This window comes from Thalia democratica, chromosome 7 (genome assembly GCF_965202585.1).
Source record: "Thalia democratica chromosome 7, ktThaDemo2.hap1.1, whole genome shotgun sequence".
Lineage (NCBI taxonomy): Eukaryota > Metazoa > Chordata > Thaliacea > Salpida > Salpidae > Thalia > Thalia democratica.
The window spans coordinates 7,991,326-8,011,904 of NC_139171.1; the positions used below are offsets into that span (position 1 = coordinate 7,991,326).

General features: G+C 22.9%; 1 protein-coding gene across 2 annotated transcripts in view; it reads right to left on the reverse strand.

Moving 5' to 3' along the window:
- Positions 1–2,177: 2,177 nt before the first annotated feature.
- Positions 2,178–20,579, reverse strand: part of LOC145841758 (WD repeat-containing protein 82-like) — a 29,047-nt gene continuing 10,645 nt past the window's right edge. The window contains exons 5-9 of one of the 2 annotated variants that reach the window (XM_082949112.1): positions 7,441–7,542; positions 7,004–7,126; positions 5,329–5,425; positions 4,961–5,032; positions 2,178–2,664 (exon numbers count right to left, since the gene is read on the reverse strand). In XM_082949112.1, coding sequence (XP_082805238.1) covers positions 2,646–2,664; positions 4,961–5,032; positions 5,329–5,425; positions 7,004–7,126; positions 7,441–7,542 — 413 coding nt within the window. In that variant the 3' untranslated portion in view covers positions 2,178–2,645. Of the gene's footprint in view, positions 2,665–4,955; positions 5,033–5,328; positions 5,426–7,003; positions 7,127–7,440; positions 7,543–20,579 lie in introns of both variants that reach the window. The other variant, XM_082949113.1, reaches the window with a different exon arrangement.

A 20,579-nucleotide genomic window follows, 5' to 3' on the forward strand; every position in this document is an offset into this window, starting at 1 on the left:
TTGGTTTTAATAGAGTATAAATTTGAAGTCTCTATTTGAAATGACTTCAAATTTTTCATTCAAAAGATTCTTAAACTCAATTTTATTTTCTAACTATTACATTATTAATTTATTATTGATATAACTATTGATTTATTATTGTTAAAAAATCTATACATTAAGCAGTTTTAAACTATTAATTCAACAGTTTTTTGTTTTATCTTAATTTTTAATATATTAGCAATTAGAATGTTTTGTTTATTTTAATAGTTAAACACTAGCTTTTAGTTTTTCACTATTTTCTTCTGGTAAATTATTATAGGCTAATAACTAACGGATTAAATAAGTTACTTAGTATTAACTTCTAAATGTCCGAAATTCGTTATATAAGAGGTTATTATAATGTCAGGTTAAGATTTTCTGTTTCAGTTAAGATTTCAGGTGGGTAACGTACGGTTAAAATCCAGTTAAATTTTGACTCGTTAAATAACTTGAAAACAACTGTGGAAAATAAACAAATTTAGTTTTTTGTTACTTAATATTTTGAAATACACTTTCAACTTGGATTTCAGTTCACAATAGTATTTTCTAGCTCACAATAATACTAAATCATTTTACTACAATTATGCTCGAGTTTTTTGATTTTCTTATGTGTTATTTTATTAAATTATGCAGCCCGCAATTACATTTTTTTAACGAGTTGAAACTAGAAATTTTTTTTTAGTAAATATGAATTGCTGACTACAAAATTTGTCCACCTTTACCCTAAAAGTTTCATTAGTTTCAAAACAGTTCATATTTAATCAGGATTGATTACTGATTACACATGGCTTTTTAATATTTAAGTATTTTAATACACTTTACCGGGCTTATAAAAAAACAACTGTAACTTATTTTCTCAAGCCCTATAAACTACTTTGAACACAGCCCAAAAGTGCGTGCATAAGAAATACAAGACTAAATTACATTTCAAACACAAATTTCTTGGCTCAAAAGTTTGTATTCAAGAGAAAAACTACTTTGTAAAATCGTGGGGGGCGATTATTTTTCAAATTTTCAAAAAGGGGGCGATTTAGTAAATGAGTTTGGGAAACCCTGATTTAAACTTACCTTTGTAAAATAGATGCCTAATGTTGTTTTCAAAACAAAGTCATTATAAATAAAGCCTTCAAAAACTTATTGCTTTAAAACTTTACACTTAACTAAAGAAATCTAAAAGCATGTAAGCATAATAAAATATTTTGGTGTGTATTGTCTAATTAGTGATGCTTTATTTTCTTTTTGAGTGTTACCTACTTTCAAAAAGAGTAATTATTTATTTTGCAAATATAAATACAAAATTTGGCTATTGTAATTTTACCAATAAATGTATTTTTTTAAACTAACAAATTGCCAAAATATACAATAGTTAGTAGTTATAGTTAAAGGGTTACATGACAATTCAAATAACTTGAATTCTGGCAATTCAAATTCTTAAAAAATATCTAAAATACTATATCTCAAAGAGTAATACAATTTTGAAAAAAAATAAATGTATACCTTATAAATATCTACAAGCTGGTTTTTCTTTTTTGGAAAATATTAGATATTTTTTAAAATATTTTAAAATACTGTTTATTTTACTTTATTTAAGCCATTTATCAAAAAATATTTGATGTTATGCAAAAAGAAAAATAAATGGCTTGTAGATGATAATAGGACCTACGTATGTATTTTGTAATTTTTTTAATTTCACAAAAATACATTACTTTTTTAGTTGTGGCTCTTTAAATTTTTTTAAAAATTTGAATTGTCCGAATTCGAATAGTCGTGCACCTTAGTAAAAGTTATAAAGCTTAATGTAAATTACATACAAAATAACTGTATGGCCAAGTTTTAAATTTTGAAGATAACTACTACTTTAAATATTTAAACTTGAAACTTACCTGTAATATGTTGAAAATCCTAAAAATTGGAAATTAGATACTTAAGTATAGATAAACTAAGATAAAATAAGTTTATATAAACCAATTTAAATTCATTACCCTTCGTTTAAAGTTTGTGGCTTAAACAGTCAACAAAAACCAATTAAATTTCAGTAATCAACAAACTCATGATAAAATTTTCTACAACCACATTAATCAGTATTAAATTCTATTAAAAAAAAGTTATATACTACACTTTATAGTTAATGTTTAAGCAAAAGAGTTTTATTTTTTATTATTTTTATTTTCTAACACAAAAAAGTAAAAGAAATTCAACTAAGGAATAAGAAGAAATAGTAAAATTAAAATTGCTGGTCATAATACTTTTGTTCAACAATTTACTTAAAACTATTTAATAAAACGACTGTATATGTCGTCATAAGTTATCAAGTCAAGAAGTTTTATATAACAACTCCTTAATTTTTTTACACTTTGTCTGTATTTTGTTAATTTTTAACTTATAACATTTATATTTAAAGATAAAACTAGTTTTAAAACACAAAAAAAAAAAAAAACGAACATATGTCAATAAATACTACAACAAAAATTTTAACAAATTCAATAATATGCACATTTAAAATACCACAAAAATGCATATTTATATAAAAATGTTGAAAACTAGTACAAGCTCTAAATTGGAAAATCCACTCAATTAATGTTTTTTTAGGGTGCACTGAACAGACTTACAGTGAAAGTTTGCAATCAATCTTCCCAAAGTGGTCTGAAAAAAAAATAGGAATCTTAAAATTTATTAAAACAATCTACAGTAAATGTTGTATTGAAAAAATTATAATTCTATTTCAAACTTTATTCCATGCTTGAAGTGCTACTTCAATACAAAACACCCTTAAATAGCAATAACTTAAATTTACAAATTATCAGCATTAAAATAACATAAAACTTTTGATTAATGTTTATCTTAGTAAAAGTTTTAAAAATTTATAGTGTTATGAAGTACAAAACTTATTTTAGATTGACAAAAATACTCAAAGTTAGATATGTAGTTATGTGCTGCTTACGTATTATCAAAATATAACTAATTTAATTTTTATACATACATTAATATACATGGTTGCCACTGATCAAGCTCAGATAAATTTCCTGACTTTTTACAAAAATTTTCCTGACTTTTCTAAATCAAACTCTTTAATTAAACTTGTTCTAAAATACATAATCTAACACTTGAAACTATATATAGCTTTCAATCTATTTTTGATACAGGTTAAAACAACAGTTTTTTTTGTTGAATTCAATCATCAAACTTCCATTACATCACTTATTAAACCACCTGTTTATGATTGATGTTTGTAATAAACAGCTCTATCAGCAAAATACTTGTATTATTACCTTATAAACACAGCTTGTCTGAAAAAAGACACATTTTTTTAGCATTTCCTAGCATAAATGTATCTAGATATACTAACAACATGTAAGGAACTTTTACAAATAAAACCTTGAATTAATAACGAACTTTCACAACTAAAATCTTAAAACAATAACAAACTTTTACAGTTGAACCTAAAAACAAAAAAGAACACAAATTTTTAGAATATGTAAACTTTGGCATAATAAAAATATAAAAAAAACAACTAAATACTGATCTGAAAAATAAAACAATGATTAGTCGGAGTTTGAAAACCCAATACATAAAGTAATAGTTTTCTGTACAAATAATTCTAATCTAACACCTTAATACGAAAATAAATTTACTCTTTACCAGTAATATGCTATTTATCTAACTAAAAAAGTAAACTTTAGTCAGACTTAGCATATAAGTTGTAAAACAACCTAGAAGTTTAAAATATCTAGTAATAAAAAGTATTTACTTAAAATATGTTTTACTTATATAAATTGTATACTTAGTTTAATAAAATACTACCCAAACTATTTAATTTAGAATACTTAAATTAAAAATCAATTAAAAAAGAATATACTTAAGTAACTGTAAAAAAAAGACATAAAAAAGTAAACTATATATCTGTTGTATAAAATATTTCCTCTTATCATTTGGTATATAATTTGTAACAAATAAATATACTCTTATTTACTTTAAAAACTTAAGTTACTCTACAAAAAATACAAATAATAAGTAAACTTAATCTTGGCATATACCTCTCTTATAACTTATTTTATAAATTTAAACAACTTTGAAAAAAATATAAAGAGGTAAAGTGTACACATTAACTTGTTACATAAAATACTAAACTAACTGCTTAGTTATAAAGAACTCAATTATTTACTTAAAAAAAAAACTTTGATTCTAAAATTATGCTAGATAAACTTTTGTGTATATATCACAGTTTCACTGTGGAAGTGTCCTTGCTACAAATCGTCAATACTAAAAAGCTTACAAAATCTGCTAGTTCAAGTAGGGTACTTGTTCAATATATTAATAGAAAGTTATTGCATTTTTAAAAAAGATATTTTACTAATTTATACCAGATGAAGGCATCGGAAATAAAATTAAACATTTTTTAAAATTTTCTAGGAAAATTTTCGAACATTTTTCTGACTTTAAATGACTTTTAATTAACTTTTACCATTTGAAGGCTTTGGAAAACAAGGAATTTTGTAAGTTTCAACTGACAAAATCTGATTTTTTTTTAATCAAATTTCCTGACTTTTTCTGACTTTTTTTCAAAACCCCCCATTTTTTCCTGACTTTTGTCATTTTTTGAAATTTTTCCTGACTTTTCCTGATTTCCTGACCGAGTGGCAACCCTGAATATAACAAAACAACTAAAATTATGTCAAACATAGTTAAATAAACAACATCTAAAAATATATTTAAACCTTATAGTAATAATGAATAAATAATATCTGAAATGAATAATATATATATATATATAAATCAATAGCTAATTACTTAAGTAACTACTACAAATTTTTACTCAATAACTAGAAACTATATAATAAGTTAAATAATTGAAGATCATATGAACATTTAATACATTTTAAAAGATAAATAAACAAAAAAAATAAATAATTAATTATATTAAATAATAAACAAACCTTACATGTCAGTTGTAGGTAGCCAGAATTTAACTTGTTTACAGCAACTAGTGAACATCATGTATTTTGGATTGAACCTGCAATATTATTAATAAATCAGTATTTTTTATTAATGCAGAACAATAATAAATTGAACTTGTAAAAATATTATAAAATTTTGTATTTGGAAAACTTTGGATTGAACCTACATCAAGTAACATCTTGTTTATATTATACATATGTTTGTTTAAATAAAATCATTTAATTGCATGCTAACCTAATGTTTTAATTATTTTTTTATAATTTTTTATCAAACTCCAGCATGTAACGGATCTAACATTTACAATAAAATAGGTAATAGTTTGATATAAACAATAAAATAATTATTTCTAACCTGCAGCAAGTGACTGGTCCAACGTGTTTTCCTTCCCATTCATTTACAAGAAGGCCGGTTGAAGCATCCCAAGCTAATACCTTGCCGTCTTCAGAACCTGTAAGGAATAAATAGAATTAATACTAGTAATAATAACAAAAGTATTTTATTTTATTATTATAAACTTTTATTATTTGTTAAAAACGACCCACGCTAGTATCTTGTCGTCTTCTAAGCCTATCAATAAATACTATTTAAATATTTAAAATAAACAATAAAATTTAAGAGTTTTAAATTGCAATTTGCCACCAGAATAAGATATAAACTTTGTGGTCTTTTAAATATCAGACAGTATGTTGATTTTAATGATTTGAATAAATATTAGTCAGTGTTTTTTTTTCTGGAAGTTTTTATTCTGAAGTTTATGTGCTTTCAAATTTCGAAGTTTTATTATTTAAAGAAAGTGTTATTCAAAACAAAACATATTTTTCAGTGATATAAGCAGCAATAGAAAATAATATTTTTTCTAATTAAATTATAAGTTTGGCAAAAAGTATTTTAACAACATAAATAAGCAATTTCTTACTTTTTAGTTAATTAAGTCATTAAGTTTACCTATAAAAACAAGCTAGCTACATAATTAGAATTCAAATAAAAACAAATTATACAGTAATCTTCCTTTATTCTACCAACATATGTTTCTGTGTGTCAACGAATCAACACACTTCAACTGGGTTGTTAATAGGAAAGATAACTCAATAAGTTATCTTTCCTATTAACAACCCAGTTGAAGTGTGTTGATTCGTTGACACACAGAAACATATGTTGGTAGAATAAAGGAAGATTACTGTATAATTTGTTTTTATTTTATTCCAGTGAAGTTACTTCACTAAGATCTTTTGTTAGCAAACAATTAAAACTATATTTTGAACAGTTAATTAGAATTCATAAATAAATAAGTTTTATAAACTCTACTTTTTGTATTATAAAATACTAAATAGACAACTAAGTTAAATATAAGCATTTAATAAGTATTACAAAGTGTTTAGATATTAATAAGATTCTTAAACAAGTACTTAATATGAAATAAAACTTTTACCACTATTTTTTCAAGTACTTTTATTTTTTTTCATTATTATAAAGACCCTTTGCAACTTTATTGTTTATTGATATCATTTAAGGAGTTAGGTTTAGAACTTTACCTATTTTAGTTATTATATAACAATACATTTTTTATCTACAATTATCATGTATAAAAATTATATAAAAATATCATCTGACATCAGATTAACATTTTGGGTTTCTTAAATTTTTTTTTTAAATAAGTATTTAAACCCAACCTGAAATAACAAATTTTTTTCGTTTGTGAAGTTCTTATCTTGGCAGAAATTCATACATTCTAAGCTATTTTGTAGTATGTGATTGGGTATGAAATTAAAATTTTGTATAAATTAATTATCTAATCTTAACTGAAATATATAAATCTAACAAAACTTTCAGATATAAAGTTACTACGTTTTAAACTTATAGCTCAACTAGCCATTTTAGTTGTATGCATTAAAAAAAATTATCAATCCTGAAATAACTAAATTATATGTAGTAACTAAGTTTTTTTGATTTTTTAAAAGTCCACCCTGAAATAGTATGATTTTGAAAGAACCATTATTTATATATATATAATTACAATTAATCCAACCTGAAATAACAAATTTTCCATCAGGAGTGAAACTGGCTTCAATGTCAATTTTTTTTAAGTTTTGTCTTCCAAAAAAACTTAATATGGGCATTCCGTTGAAAGCGTCTATCATCTGAATTGCATCTGTGTTATATGTATTAATTTAAAATCTATAATATACAGTTTGTTAAAATATAAACTTTTCCTACAAAAAATTAATATTAGGTATATCAAAAATACTTTATATATAAATAATTAATATAATGATAACAAGTATTAGTAGAACTGAGAATACACAATAACTGTTATTACAAACAATATTTACAACTAGTACTATTAGAGATAAGATAATAATACAAATAATTTATTTAAAAAATGATAAACTAATAACCGGTATTAGTAAAACTATAAAATGTCAAACAATTATTGGTATGGGCAAATAATAAAAATAAAGTAACCAGTATTAGTAGAAATAAGAATCATTTTTCCGTCTCCACTAAATTTCAAATCCCTCCACTCGACACCAGGTTGTTTGGCTAATTTGAATGTGGAAAATGGACCTGAAAATAATTAATAATTATATTAGTTACAATGGTCATTATATCAATTAGTTATTTAACACTTGCTACCTTTGGTTAATTTAAATGTTGAAAATAGTTTTTTAAACAAACATTCATAATACATAAGATATGTCTAAATGCACTGTTTTACTAGTTAATTGCGCTGTTCATTATAAAAATTACACATTTAACTTTCGCCCAACTAGCTTGCTTAAACATTAAAAATTGGCCTAAAATTTTCACAATAAACTTAAGACAACAAAAAAAACATACAAAGAGTGATTTCAAGCTCCAATGTATAAAATTTTTAATATATAAATAACAAGTTATCCATTTGTATAGTCAATCATGAAGTGCCTACTATATTACATTAAAAAATATTTAGACTAATTTAAACAGGTTAAACATAGATTTAATTTGATTTTTTTTTAACTTTCTAATCAAACAGAGTAACAGAACCATATAGCTTTTAAACTACCACTACGAAAAACAGCAAACTTTTTTTGTTTTAATTTTTTAGCAAATTTCAAAATTAAACTTTACGTAAAAATTTTTATTACAAGATCTCACTAACTACTTAAATTAAATAAGTATAAACAAAATTATTTAACTATTTTAATTTTAATCGATACAAACCAACTTTAAATTAGACCCATGAAAGTGTCGACGATTTTAATTCTAATTTTAGTACTACTACAACGTAAAATGTTTACTGACATATCAAATAAAATACTTGTTAAAAATACAATCATTCTTTACTAGTAATAAGATAACCAATGTAAAAAAAGCGAGCATAAAACTCGAGTAGAAAAAAATATAATTATGGTCTTAATAACTTAAAATTTTACAACTTTTCAGCTTTCAATACCATAATTGAAAATTTAAAAAGTAAAATGTTTTGTTGATATTTCGTCATTGTTAGTCAGAAATCCAACTAATTTTTTATCTTTTGTTTATATTCTATAGCTTTGCTTTAGTTATCAAAATACTTTGTGACTATAATTAAAAAAGAAGTTTTCAAATATAGCCTAATACTACACTAATAGTTTACAAAGTTTTTAAAACGTGTTTAATAAAAGTTTTGTTATATTTTAACATTGAAAAAATATTTATATAAGAAATATTCAAAAGTTTTTTTTTAATTCTTATAATAAAAAAACAGTTTTTTCTCAAAGCGGCAATCTGTATAAATAGATGAGCAAAAAAGTAAATTTCAATGAAAATTTTGAAACAAATACTTTACATTCAAATTATTGTAAGTATAGTAGTTTGCAATTTTTAAGTCTTGAAAAATATCAAACTCTAAAATAAGACTATCCAATAATTTTTTTTTAATAATAATTTCATAATTAATAACTATGTTCAAAAATCTTTTAAATATATAAACAACCAATATTTTAAAATGCATATCAAACAAATTAAAAACCAGCAATGAACTTTGTTAGGTAACCAATGTACAAAAACGAGCATTAGGTCCGCACAAAAAATATAATATTATATACTAATAGTTTTAATAGTTTATCAAAATCTTTCAACTATAAAGATTTTTCATTGTTACGTCACTGCGATTATAACAAGCAATGAAATATTACCTTAAAAACTTTGTGCATACAAGGTTAATACAGTAATTCTTTTAGAATTTTTAACGCACATCTTTATACTTTTTAACACTTTTCAAACATGTTTAAATAATTTAAATACAATTTTTAAAGATGAAAGAGTTAGAGACTATGTTGTTTTAGTTTTACATAGAAAAAGTTTTCTTCATGAGTAAGTTAAATGCAGATTTTTGGATTGATAAAAATTTATTATAAACAATATTTATATTATTTATAAAAAGTCCTTTTTTTTATATATATACTTTTTTTTTTAATTTACAAGCGCAGTTTTAAATTTTTATAAACTTAATATTTTGTATAAGAGTTACTTAATATACATGGTTTTCTATCTAGTTTTATTAGAATTAAAGTTTAATTAGTAATTATTTTATTTTTTATAAAATACTTAAATTTTTAATTAAAAGCAACTTTTAAGTTTTCCAATATGAATTATCATTAATAATTTTTACTTCTGATAACATATAAAAATAAAACCAAATAAACATGATTATCGTTCAAAATTCCAGGTTTATCCTGTGTTTTTTTTTATAATTCCAGATTAAATGGACTCCCTGTATTTCAACTAAAACTACACAACACAAATAAAACTTTTTATTGAATAAAAATGGCTAAGTATTAAGTATAATAACTAAATATATATAATAACGAATAAGTATATAACTAATTTTATACCAACATTTTCAAACTAACATTTCATTTTACATAAAAGTTTACTGACTACAATATAAATAAAAATGATACAAACAACAACTTTCTATATGCATGCAAACGAATTTAAGAAATGGTTCATACCAGTGACTAAACAGTTTAATTAAAATTATCTTTAAAAATTTACACAATCGAAATACAAATTAATTGATAATACAAAAGTGCTGATTTAGCCATTTCACGATAACGAGCAATTAGCTCAAACAAATATATTCTTGTTGTAATTGTTTTTGTTGTTGTCTCAACATTAAAAAGTTACAAATTTTTCTGCAAACAATACTTTTCAGTGAAAAATGTAAAAGTAAAATATTTTATTGTTACGTCACTATACATCTTAGCCGCAACTGGAATTTTATATTTAAAAGTATCTGCTTAGTTAGTTTGAAAAGTTGAATTAGTTAGGTTATCATTTATCAAGCTTTTTTTTTTTGATAAATAAATTGTAACTTAAATTTTATTTACTGGTATTGGAGAAAAAATATATAATGCGAAAATTATCTTATTTCTTAGCATATTTCAAAAAATATATAAACTTATAAACATATTATGCTGACAACAGACTTTTTTAGTTACTTTAAGTACAACGTTTTTTAAAACAAAAAAATCATTGACCCTTATAGAAAGGTTAATACTATTTACTACTAGACACTTTTTACAGAATACGTAAATTTAAATAGTTTTTTGTCATAAGATCATCAAAGCAATTAAAAACATGCAGAAATAAAATGATTATAATAATAAAATATACTCTTTTATACTCACCACCTGAAAGTTAGAACTGAATTTAAGTACGGATGAAGCCATTTAGTAGGTTTTTAATTATTTTTGTTACAAAATCTTTTAATTTAATCTTCAAATTAAACAAGTATTTTACTGAATAAATGCAAGCGCTTCAAATTGCGGATGAAGCCATAAAGTTTGTCTTTAATCATTTTTGGAAAAAATAATAAAGTCTTCATTTCAAATTAAACAAGTAGCTTAAAAACAAGGATTCAGCTTGTTCAAAAAAAAATCATTAAAGAATAAATGCACTTCGAAAATAACTCTTTAGTTCAACATAAAAAATTTATTATTTCGTAATAAATTTTAAACTACATATTTTGTTGTTACGTCAGCGCATGCTACAAACGCAATTTTATATTTTGAAAAAAAAAACCTTTGTTTAATAGCTGTTAAATAAAAAACTATTACTTATCAAAACCTAATACGTGGTAACTTTCTTCTAAACTTTAAACAAAAATGTGAACATTAAAATGTACATAATTTCAACCTTTTTTAGAATAATTCATTTTCAATTATCTAATAGACAGACTTATAGACTAATTACACAACTGAAAATAGTTGAAAACAAAACCATATATGCAAAACAAGTTTGGTAACAATATATAAATACGACGAATAAAGCAACTAATTAATTAAAACTGAATATATACTAAATAAAAAAACAACTTAAAATCAGTTTGCAAATCTTTTTTATAATTAATCATCAAAACAATAATTAATCTTAGTGACGCATTTTGGGCAAACTTTTAGTTGAAAGCAGGGGCGTAGCGTGAGGAAAGTACAAAAGTACTGGTGCAAAGTACTAAAAAAATAATTTAATTAAAGTAATTATATATATATATATATATATATATATATATAGAAATAAAATACACAAAATAAAATTTTGCTTTGGACAGCTGTTTCTGCGTTTAATACGAATGTGTTTTATATGAGTTTGACAATTGTAGAAATTAAATGCTATATGTAAACACAATCGACCGATAAACTATTTTTATAGGGTAAAACCTTTTTACAACAGTGAAAGTAAATATTAAAAAATATCAAATTCAAGCTTGAAAACCGTGCAATAATAAGAATGAAAACGAGCAAAAAACTTGTTTAAAAATATATAACAAATTCATATTTAAAAATGTTGTAAAAAAGCCCTCTCTGAATAATAACTTTAAACGTAGATAACAATTAAAATTTTTGTTTTTCGTCTTAGTATATATCACATACTTCGAGCGGTATTAAACAAAAGTACAACTTTTTTTTTAACTATAAATTAACATTGACCTTTTTTAGAAAGGTTAATAAATGTACTTTAAGATTACTTTAATTGAATACAAAAATTAGTGTTATTTTTTATTATACAGTCATTTAACTTTGCATTAAAGTAATTAGGAGATCAGAATAAATCAGAATTGCCAAAAGTGTTTCGAACATTTTTTCCAGGTTTTGAAAGTAAAAGTATGTTGTCTGTATTTAGCATAAAATTAAGTTTAAAGTAAATAACTGTCTTAAACAGTTTAAAAAACTAAAATATATTATAACGCAGTTTATAAACTTTAATTGTGTTTTATAACGTATAAAATTCTAAGTGTTTCAAAACAAATATTTTATACTAAAAATTTTTTATAATTTATCAATATTTCATAATTTTGCATGTAAAAAATGTTTATAATTTTAGGTTTTTCCTAGTTTTTTAGTAATTTTTGTTCAATTAGCTTAATTTCTAGGTTTTCTAGATTTTCGACAGTCCTGATAAAAATAATATTAATATATATTTCCAAAAAATTTAATGTTATTTGGTTATAATCTATTTCACTATTAAGTTCAAAACAAAAAAATAACAGACAGAAATCTATCCACAAGGGAGATTGATAACAATTAATTTATTATTTTTGAGAAAAACAAATACTCAGTTTCACCGCAGAGCAAATTTTCAAATTGTAGATCTGTAGTAAAATAATAATGGTAAAAATTACAAATAATTAAAAATTGGTTGAAATTAAGTTTTTTTACAAAATTAAAATTAAAAAAATAAGATAATAAATCAAGATTTATGTTGATGCTAAACAACCTTTAATTTAAAAACTATCAAATTATAGTCCATAAACAAATACAATTGAGCCATGGTATACAGTGGGGTATTGATATCTAATGGATTTTTTAAACAAAACTTTAGAGAGTTAGAAATTATAGAGTTGTAAATTAATATTGTTCCTTTAATTAATTAATAATGTAATAGTGTTTAAAATAAAATATCTTTCGCTTTACAAATATTTTTTACAAATAGCCATTTTATTCTATGTGATTATAATATAACTGTGTTAACAACAACAATGCTTTCATAAAAACTTTTTAATGTTTACTCCCTGGTTTTATTTTAAACATTATTACATTATTAATTTATTATTATGTGCTTAATAATATGTATCTACTACTCCACAACTTCTAACTCTATAAAGTTTTGTTTTATAAATCCATTAGATATCAATACCCCACTGTATACAATGGTTCAATTTGTATTTGTTTATGGACTATAATTTAATAGTTTTTAAATTAAAGGTTGTTAAGCATCAATACAATTCTTAATTTATTATATTATTTTTTAATTTCAACTTTGTAAAAAAACTTAATTCAACCAATTTTTAATTATTTGTAATTTTTACCATTATAATTTTATTACGAATCTACAAATTGAAAATCGGCTCTGCGGTGAAACTGAGTAATTGTTTTTCTCAAAAATATTTTATTATCTATTTCACTACAACAATTTTCAACATTTACAATAAGCTAGACAAGATATAAATATTAAGATATAAATACAAGAATTAGCTTGTCGAAAAAAGTACAACTTCGATCATGATAAAATTTCACTCATTAATTAATTAATTTAAAACAGTTTTAAAGTGAAATTGCTCGTTGTTTTATCATTTCGTCTTGCAAACGCGTTTTTTAATTGTTTAAATTTCAAATGTTTTAGATTTCGTGTAAGAGTTACTAAACACACTTAACTCAATATTTTAAAAGCAATCAAAATTAGTACTTCACAAAGTTTTTGACAAATGTGTAAATATTTGATAAAACTAATTTGTAATATTTTAGATATTATTTTTTAATAAACATATATAATACTGTTTATACTACTAAGTGTTATCATAAAAATAAAGCATTTGTAATTTTTTATATAAATACATCAGATATGTATAACTTCATTCATTTAAATATCTACAAATAAACGGCACCTTAACATACACAGTAATAAAATCTTATTCACGTGTAAATAACCTAGGTTTAAACTAGGTTCACAGAACAGAAGATATAAGTTTTAAAGAACTTATCAACTGTAATATGTGTTTGTTAATATTTATATCTTTGTAATTGAACGTTTGTGGTTGTTGAAATGATCGAAAAAAAATTTGTAATTTTTAAACTAATTTGTAAAACGATAAAACTATAAAGTTAAGCTTTTTTATTAACAACTAATGATACACATTTTAGTTCATACATTTTGCTATGTTATCGTTTAGTTTCATTAATTTTTATACCAAATTTTTAACACAACTCAATTAATAACAATCATATATTTTATATCAACAGCTACTTGAATGCTCCATAATTCTTTATTAGTTAAAAATGATTTTGAAACATAGAACTTTTACTTTTAAAATTTTTCCTTGAAACTTTATACTGGGTGGCCAAATAATTTTTAGAAATTTCTTTCTGATTTTCTAGTTTTTTTTCAGGTTTTAGAAAGTACACGTTTTCGGGTCTTTTTTTAGTATTAAATCAAGTCTAAGTTAATAAAATGTCTTAAATAGTACGTCAACACTCAAATGATACTGTAAAAATTATCAAAAAAAATTTAATGATAACAGACTTTTTTATCTTGATGATAGATTTTTTGTGTCAAGTCGAAATTTAGTTATTTTACACTTGAAAATTGTTTAAAATTCCAGGTTTTTTAATGTATTTTGTCCAAAACTCCAGGTTTTATTTATAATTTATCAAATTCCAGGTTTTTTTCTTAGCCTAAAATGTCATATTCTAGGTTTTTTGGCAACCCTGTACAGTGTTTATACATCAAAACATATTTTCACATTGAGTAATTTAAAATAAAAACATAAATTTTCAAAAATACAAGCATACGTTCGAGCATGAGACTCGTTTATAATCTAAATTTAACAATGTTTTTCTAATAAAATTGTATATTATTATCTAAGACTGCCATAATAGTAAAATCTTCAACTTATATAAATAAAATCATTAGTTGTATATGTACAAGCTAAAACTCGTTTTAGATTATAAATTAAACACAAATGTATTGTAAAATAATATAAGTAATACAAATAGTCATAAAAACAAAATTTACTAGTTGTAGAAATATAAAAATTGCTTTGTTACGTCACTATAAAGCATAAGTGCTATTAAAAAGTTAATTATTCTCTTCAAAAAATTAAAAGCTTAGTGGCGGTTGCTAGCACAATAGGGGATAACTTTCGTCGTTACAAACTGTGTAAATTGATCATGTTGATAGTTTTTTTATTTAACTGTCCTGGGCATGACGTTAAACTGTTCTGGTGTACGACTCGATAACCGAAAGGTTTTTTGCACACCAGGTCCTTTGACTAAACCTTTTGAGCGTTTTTTTTTGTCGTTCAATAAAAAATAATTTATAAGTTAAAGAAAAAAAATTTTAGTTACACTAAATTTCTAATTTTTTTATTTTAATAAACTCTAAGTTCAAAAATTCTAGTTTTTTCCTCAAAATTAAAAACTACCTTGTAGATTGGGGGTAAAATTAGAAAAATCCTTCCAAAGAAGAGTAAAATGTAAAAAAAAGTTAAGAACCGCCTTAAAACTTTTAATTTTCAAAAAATTAAAAGGTAACATAACGGTTGCTAGCATAAACATTATCTCTTATTTTTACCACTTTTAAAAATCAATACTTCGACAACAATTAACAACTTTTTTGCAAAAATATAACAAGTTTTGTACAAAAATACATTTATCTTCCTCAATTAAAATACATTTACAATCTATTTATTAATATAACAGGTAAAAAATATTTCAAATTAAAATTCATTTTTACATATTATGTTAATAACTATTATAGAATATATTTTAAAATTTGTAATTTTAAAATACTTTAAAACAGTGATAACAGTGAAATATAAAGTTTAATACATTAACAGAAACTCATAAGTGTTCACTTATTAATAATCATTCACAGCTGTTTCATATGTTATAAAACACTATTACAAAAACTAAAAAATATTACACACTGTCAATAAGTTCTATTTGAAGTTGTAAAATTCAGTTTACATAAAGTCCACTTATAATATAAAAAAATTGTTATAAAAACGTAGTTCACATTACTTTTTATTTATAAATAAAGCATTAGAATATTAATCAGTTCACAAATGCATACGAGCATTAACTCGTTTAAAAATTTGACAACATAAATATCCTAAGATACTTCTACTCAATTCAAACAAAGCTATACCAAATTCATACTTTAAAGCACATGTTGCAAATATGAAATGTTTCATTGTTACGTCACTTTATCGAGCAAATGCAAGATTTTAAATTATATCGCGTTGAATTGTTATATATGTACCGACTTCGCATTGCAGTTATTGGAAACGTTTAGTCCATAACAAAACTTTTATTTTCTTTTCATTTTATAAGGAAATGTCACACTAATGTTTTAAAGAGCATTTTAAGTTTCTGTTTAAACAAATATGTGATCATTAAAACGAACATAATTTTATTCTTTTTAAAATGACTTATTTTCAATGATCTAATAGATAATGAGATTTATCACAGGCAGAAATAAAAGTAAAATTTTCCAATTAGATAAATTTAAACATTAGTTGTATATATACGAGCTAATACTCGTTAAAAAATTATAAATTAAACACAAATGTTTTGAAAAATAATATTAGTAATACAAAGGATTTTAAAAACAGAATTTTCTAGTTGTAGAAATATTAAGATTGCTTTGTTACGTCTTTATAAAGCGTAAGTGCTATTCAAAACTAATTTTTATTTTCAAAAAATTAAAAGTGATTACTACATACATTATTCTTTTATTTTTAACACTTAAAAAAATTAACACTTTAACAATAATACATAATTTTTTATGCAAAGTATAACAAGTTTTAAACAAAAACCCACTTATTTTCCTCAATTAAAAAACATTTACAACCTATTTAAAAATATAACACAACAGGTAAAAATATTTCAGATTATACTTTTAACTATTATGTTAATAACTATTGTAATATATATTTTAAAACTTTGAACTTTTAAAGTATTTAAAATATAAGAAAAAAATCTTTTTTTTGTAGTTTATACATTAAGAAAAGTATTTACTTATATATTTATAATCGTTCACAGTTGTTTTATATATTATAAAACATTATTCATCAGAAAAAACTAAAATATATTCCACATTTGCAATTAATTCTATTTCAAAACATAAAATTTAGTTTACATACATTCAAACTATAATACAAAACATACTTTCATATATACGTAGTTCACTTTTATTTAAAAATAAAACACTTAAAAATTTAATCAGTTCACAAATACATACGAGCATCAACTCGTTAAAAATTAAACCATACAAACATCCTTAGATTCTACAATTCGATTCATATAAAACTATACCAAATTCATACTTTTAAGCACATACTGCAAAAACGAAATACTTTATCGTTACGTCACTTTATCAAGCAAATGCAAACTTGAATTTTAAACAATGCTGCGTTGAATTGTTATATATACTGACTTTGCACTGCACTTATTGAAAACTTTTTGTCGATAACAAAACTTTTATTTTATTTTCATTTTATAAAGAGTGTCACACTAATGTTTTAAAAAGCATTTTAAGTTTTTTCTGTTCAATTTATACTCAAATCAATATATTAGTTTTATAAAACTTTACTAAAAACTAAACTTTGTAACAATATCATTCTACTAATAATATTAATTTATTCAACTTCATGTTCTTTGATAGTTACTACTTTGTACTACAGTATCAACTGAAGATAAGTTACTTTTATTTTTTTATAATAATAACAAATTTTCGTAACATTTTATAAGAATTGTTCATTTTATTTATGTTTAGTTTTACTGTAGATTAATTATAACGAAAATGGACTTACTTGGTTTTAACTTTTACTAATTTCTTTTGTCATTTATTTATCTCTTGATTACTTTATGATTACTTGGTTATTATATAAGTGTGTAAAATCTTATTTTTTGTTAGCATTGTACTCTATTGTAGAGAATTGCTTGAAACACATTTAGTGTTTTTGAAAGTGTGTGTCTTGTGTATCTTATTGTAAATAACATTAACTTTAATTAAGTAGCTTTGCCTGTTTCGAGACAAAAAAGCCAAGTGTTATAGCAAAAGCTTTTTTTTCAAATTGATTTAAAAAAATTTTAAATACTATTACATCTACAAAGTACTAAAAAATATAAAACTAAGTTTTCCTTAAAAAATTAATATACAAATTAGAAAAAAAAATTGTTTTAATTCAAGCTTAAAAATCCTTAAAGTTTAGAGGACTAACATTTATTTTGCAGAAGTTAAATTAAAAGTTTCATAAATCCTCTTATTGAAAAGCTTTTAAATTCTTGCAAAAATAAGCCTCCGTGGAAAATTTTCCCACTGTGCTGTAGTGACACACCGTACTAAAGTAACGCCGTGCAAAAGTGACCCTCCATGCTAAAGTAACGCACCGTGCTAAAGTGTCGCCGTGCTATTTTGACTACCACCAAAATTTATTTACTTTTATATAAAGGTTTATATTTATTTACTACTATATACTTTTTTGCTGGAAATTTGCACGAAGATAGTTTTGCACGAGGGGACAAAATTGCACGAAGATAATTTTGCACCAAAGGTCAATTTTGCACGGAGGGTCATTTTTGCACAAAAGTAAAATAAAGAAAATAAAATATATAAAAAAATAAGAAGAAAAAAAAAAGATAAATTAATAAAAACAAAAAAAAATTACTGACCGAAGGTCAGAGTTAGGGATAACAGTGATAGTAAAAATAAAAATTGAAAAATTACTAATAAAAATTATTGCTAAAAAAATGAATAAAAAAAATATATTAATAAATATAAGAACTACGGACCGAGGGTAAGAGTTTGGGGTAAAAGTGATAGTATAAATAGAAAAAAAAAATTTTTTTTTTTTAAATTAGAATTAATAAAAAACTATAAAAAAGAAAAAAAAAACTAATTCGTGCAAATATGTCTCCGTGCACAATTGTCTGCTCATGCAAAAGTGACCCTTCGTGCAATTTTGTGCACTTGTTTAAATTTGACAGCTACCCACTTTTTACAGACTATAAAAATTAAAATTATCTTTTTATACAACCATATAGGAACATATAGAAATGGATTATTAATTTTTGTTTTATTTTTTTAATCACCTGAACTGGATCTTTAAGAGTTAACGAGCCATAATGACGGATATTATTTGTTATCATACGAAAACTTATTTGTTATCTACAAGCGTTTTACTTGTACAAAAAAATGCATGAGAAAAAATCTCTTAAATGAATAAGCAATTGAAAATCAACTTATTATTGTATAATTTGATAACTATTTTGAACGTGAGTATTTTGTTGTTACGTCAGCGCTTGTTACAAATGCAATTTATATTTTGAAAAATATTTAAACTCTGTTTAACAAGTATATGATACAGATGGAACAGTTTTATACATTTCTAATTTAATGTTTTATAACAGTAATACTTAACAAACAAAATGTTATTTTATTGACTACTGGAAGTATTTTATACAACAAAAAAGTTATTAAAGTACACAACTAGAGTATATCATGCAAAGTTCATAAAGTTAAAAACACTTCTCAACATGAAGTAAAGTATTAACCAGTACATTAACATCTAAAGTTTTAATTTTTTGAACTCTCTTTTCATACAATAATAGTTTATAACTATTTAGTCTGTACTGGTATTATTAACAAATACCAGGAAAGTATTCAATAAATTAATTGCTGTAATTGTCACAACAGTTTAAATAAACTCCGTAAAGTATTATTGAATAAATACTTTATAGCACAAGTTTAAAATAAGAAATATCTTATTGATACGTCACTTTATCAAGCAAACGCAAGAAGGAACTTTTATTACGCACTTAATTGAACTCATTTCTACAAACGCAAAAACTAATAAATTGAACTAATTTAGTCTAATTTTCATTACCTTACAACTTGTATTCAATAGTAAACCTTTAAAATGTTTACCTAGCTCACTTATACATTTCACTATACGATTAGGTAATATGTCGCTATTGAATATATAATAAATTTGCTTTTTGTATATTGTATTGCTGATGTTTTTAAATAGTTTTTTAGTGCATAGAAAGGATGTTAATTGCTGTTTTTACGCAATAATATTATATTCATAAAATATTTGTTTTAAATATAAGTTGGTCTTAGGAATATGTCAATAACTATTAGATACATATTATAAAACTTTGAAGTTTTATAATATTTTAAAACAGTGATACTAAAAATAAAAAGCAATTTTTTGTATTTTAATATATTAAGAGCACATAAGTGTTCACTTAAATATGATATTCATTCACAGCTGTTTCATATGTTATAAAACATTATTCATTACAAAAATTTAAAACATATTACACATCGTTAATTTGATTAAAAAATAAAATTCATTTTACATACAGTCCAACTATAATATAAAACATACTTTCATATATACGTAGTTCACTTTTTATTTATAAATAAAGCATTAAAAATTTAATCAGTTCACAAATAGATACGAGCATCAACTCGTTTAAAAATTAAACCGTACAAACATCCTTAGATTCTACAATTCGATTCATATAAAACTATACCAAATTGATACTTTTAAGCACATACTGCAAAAACGA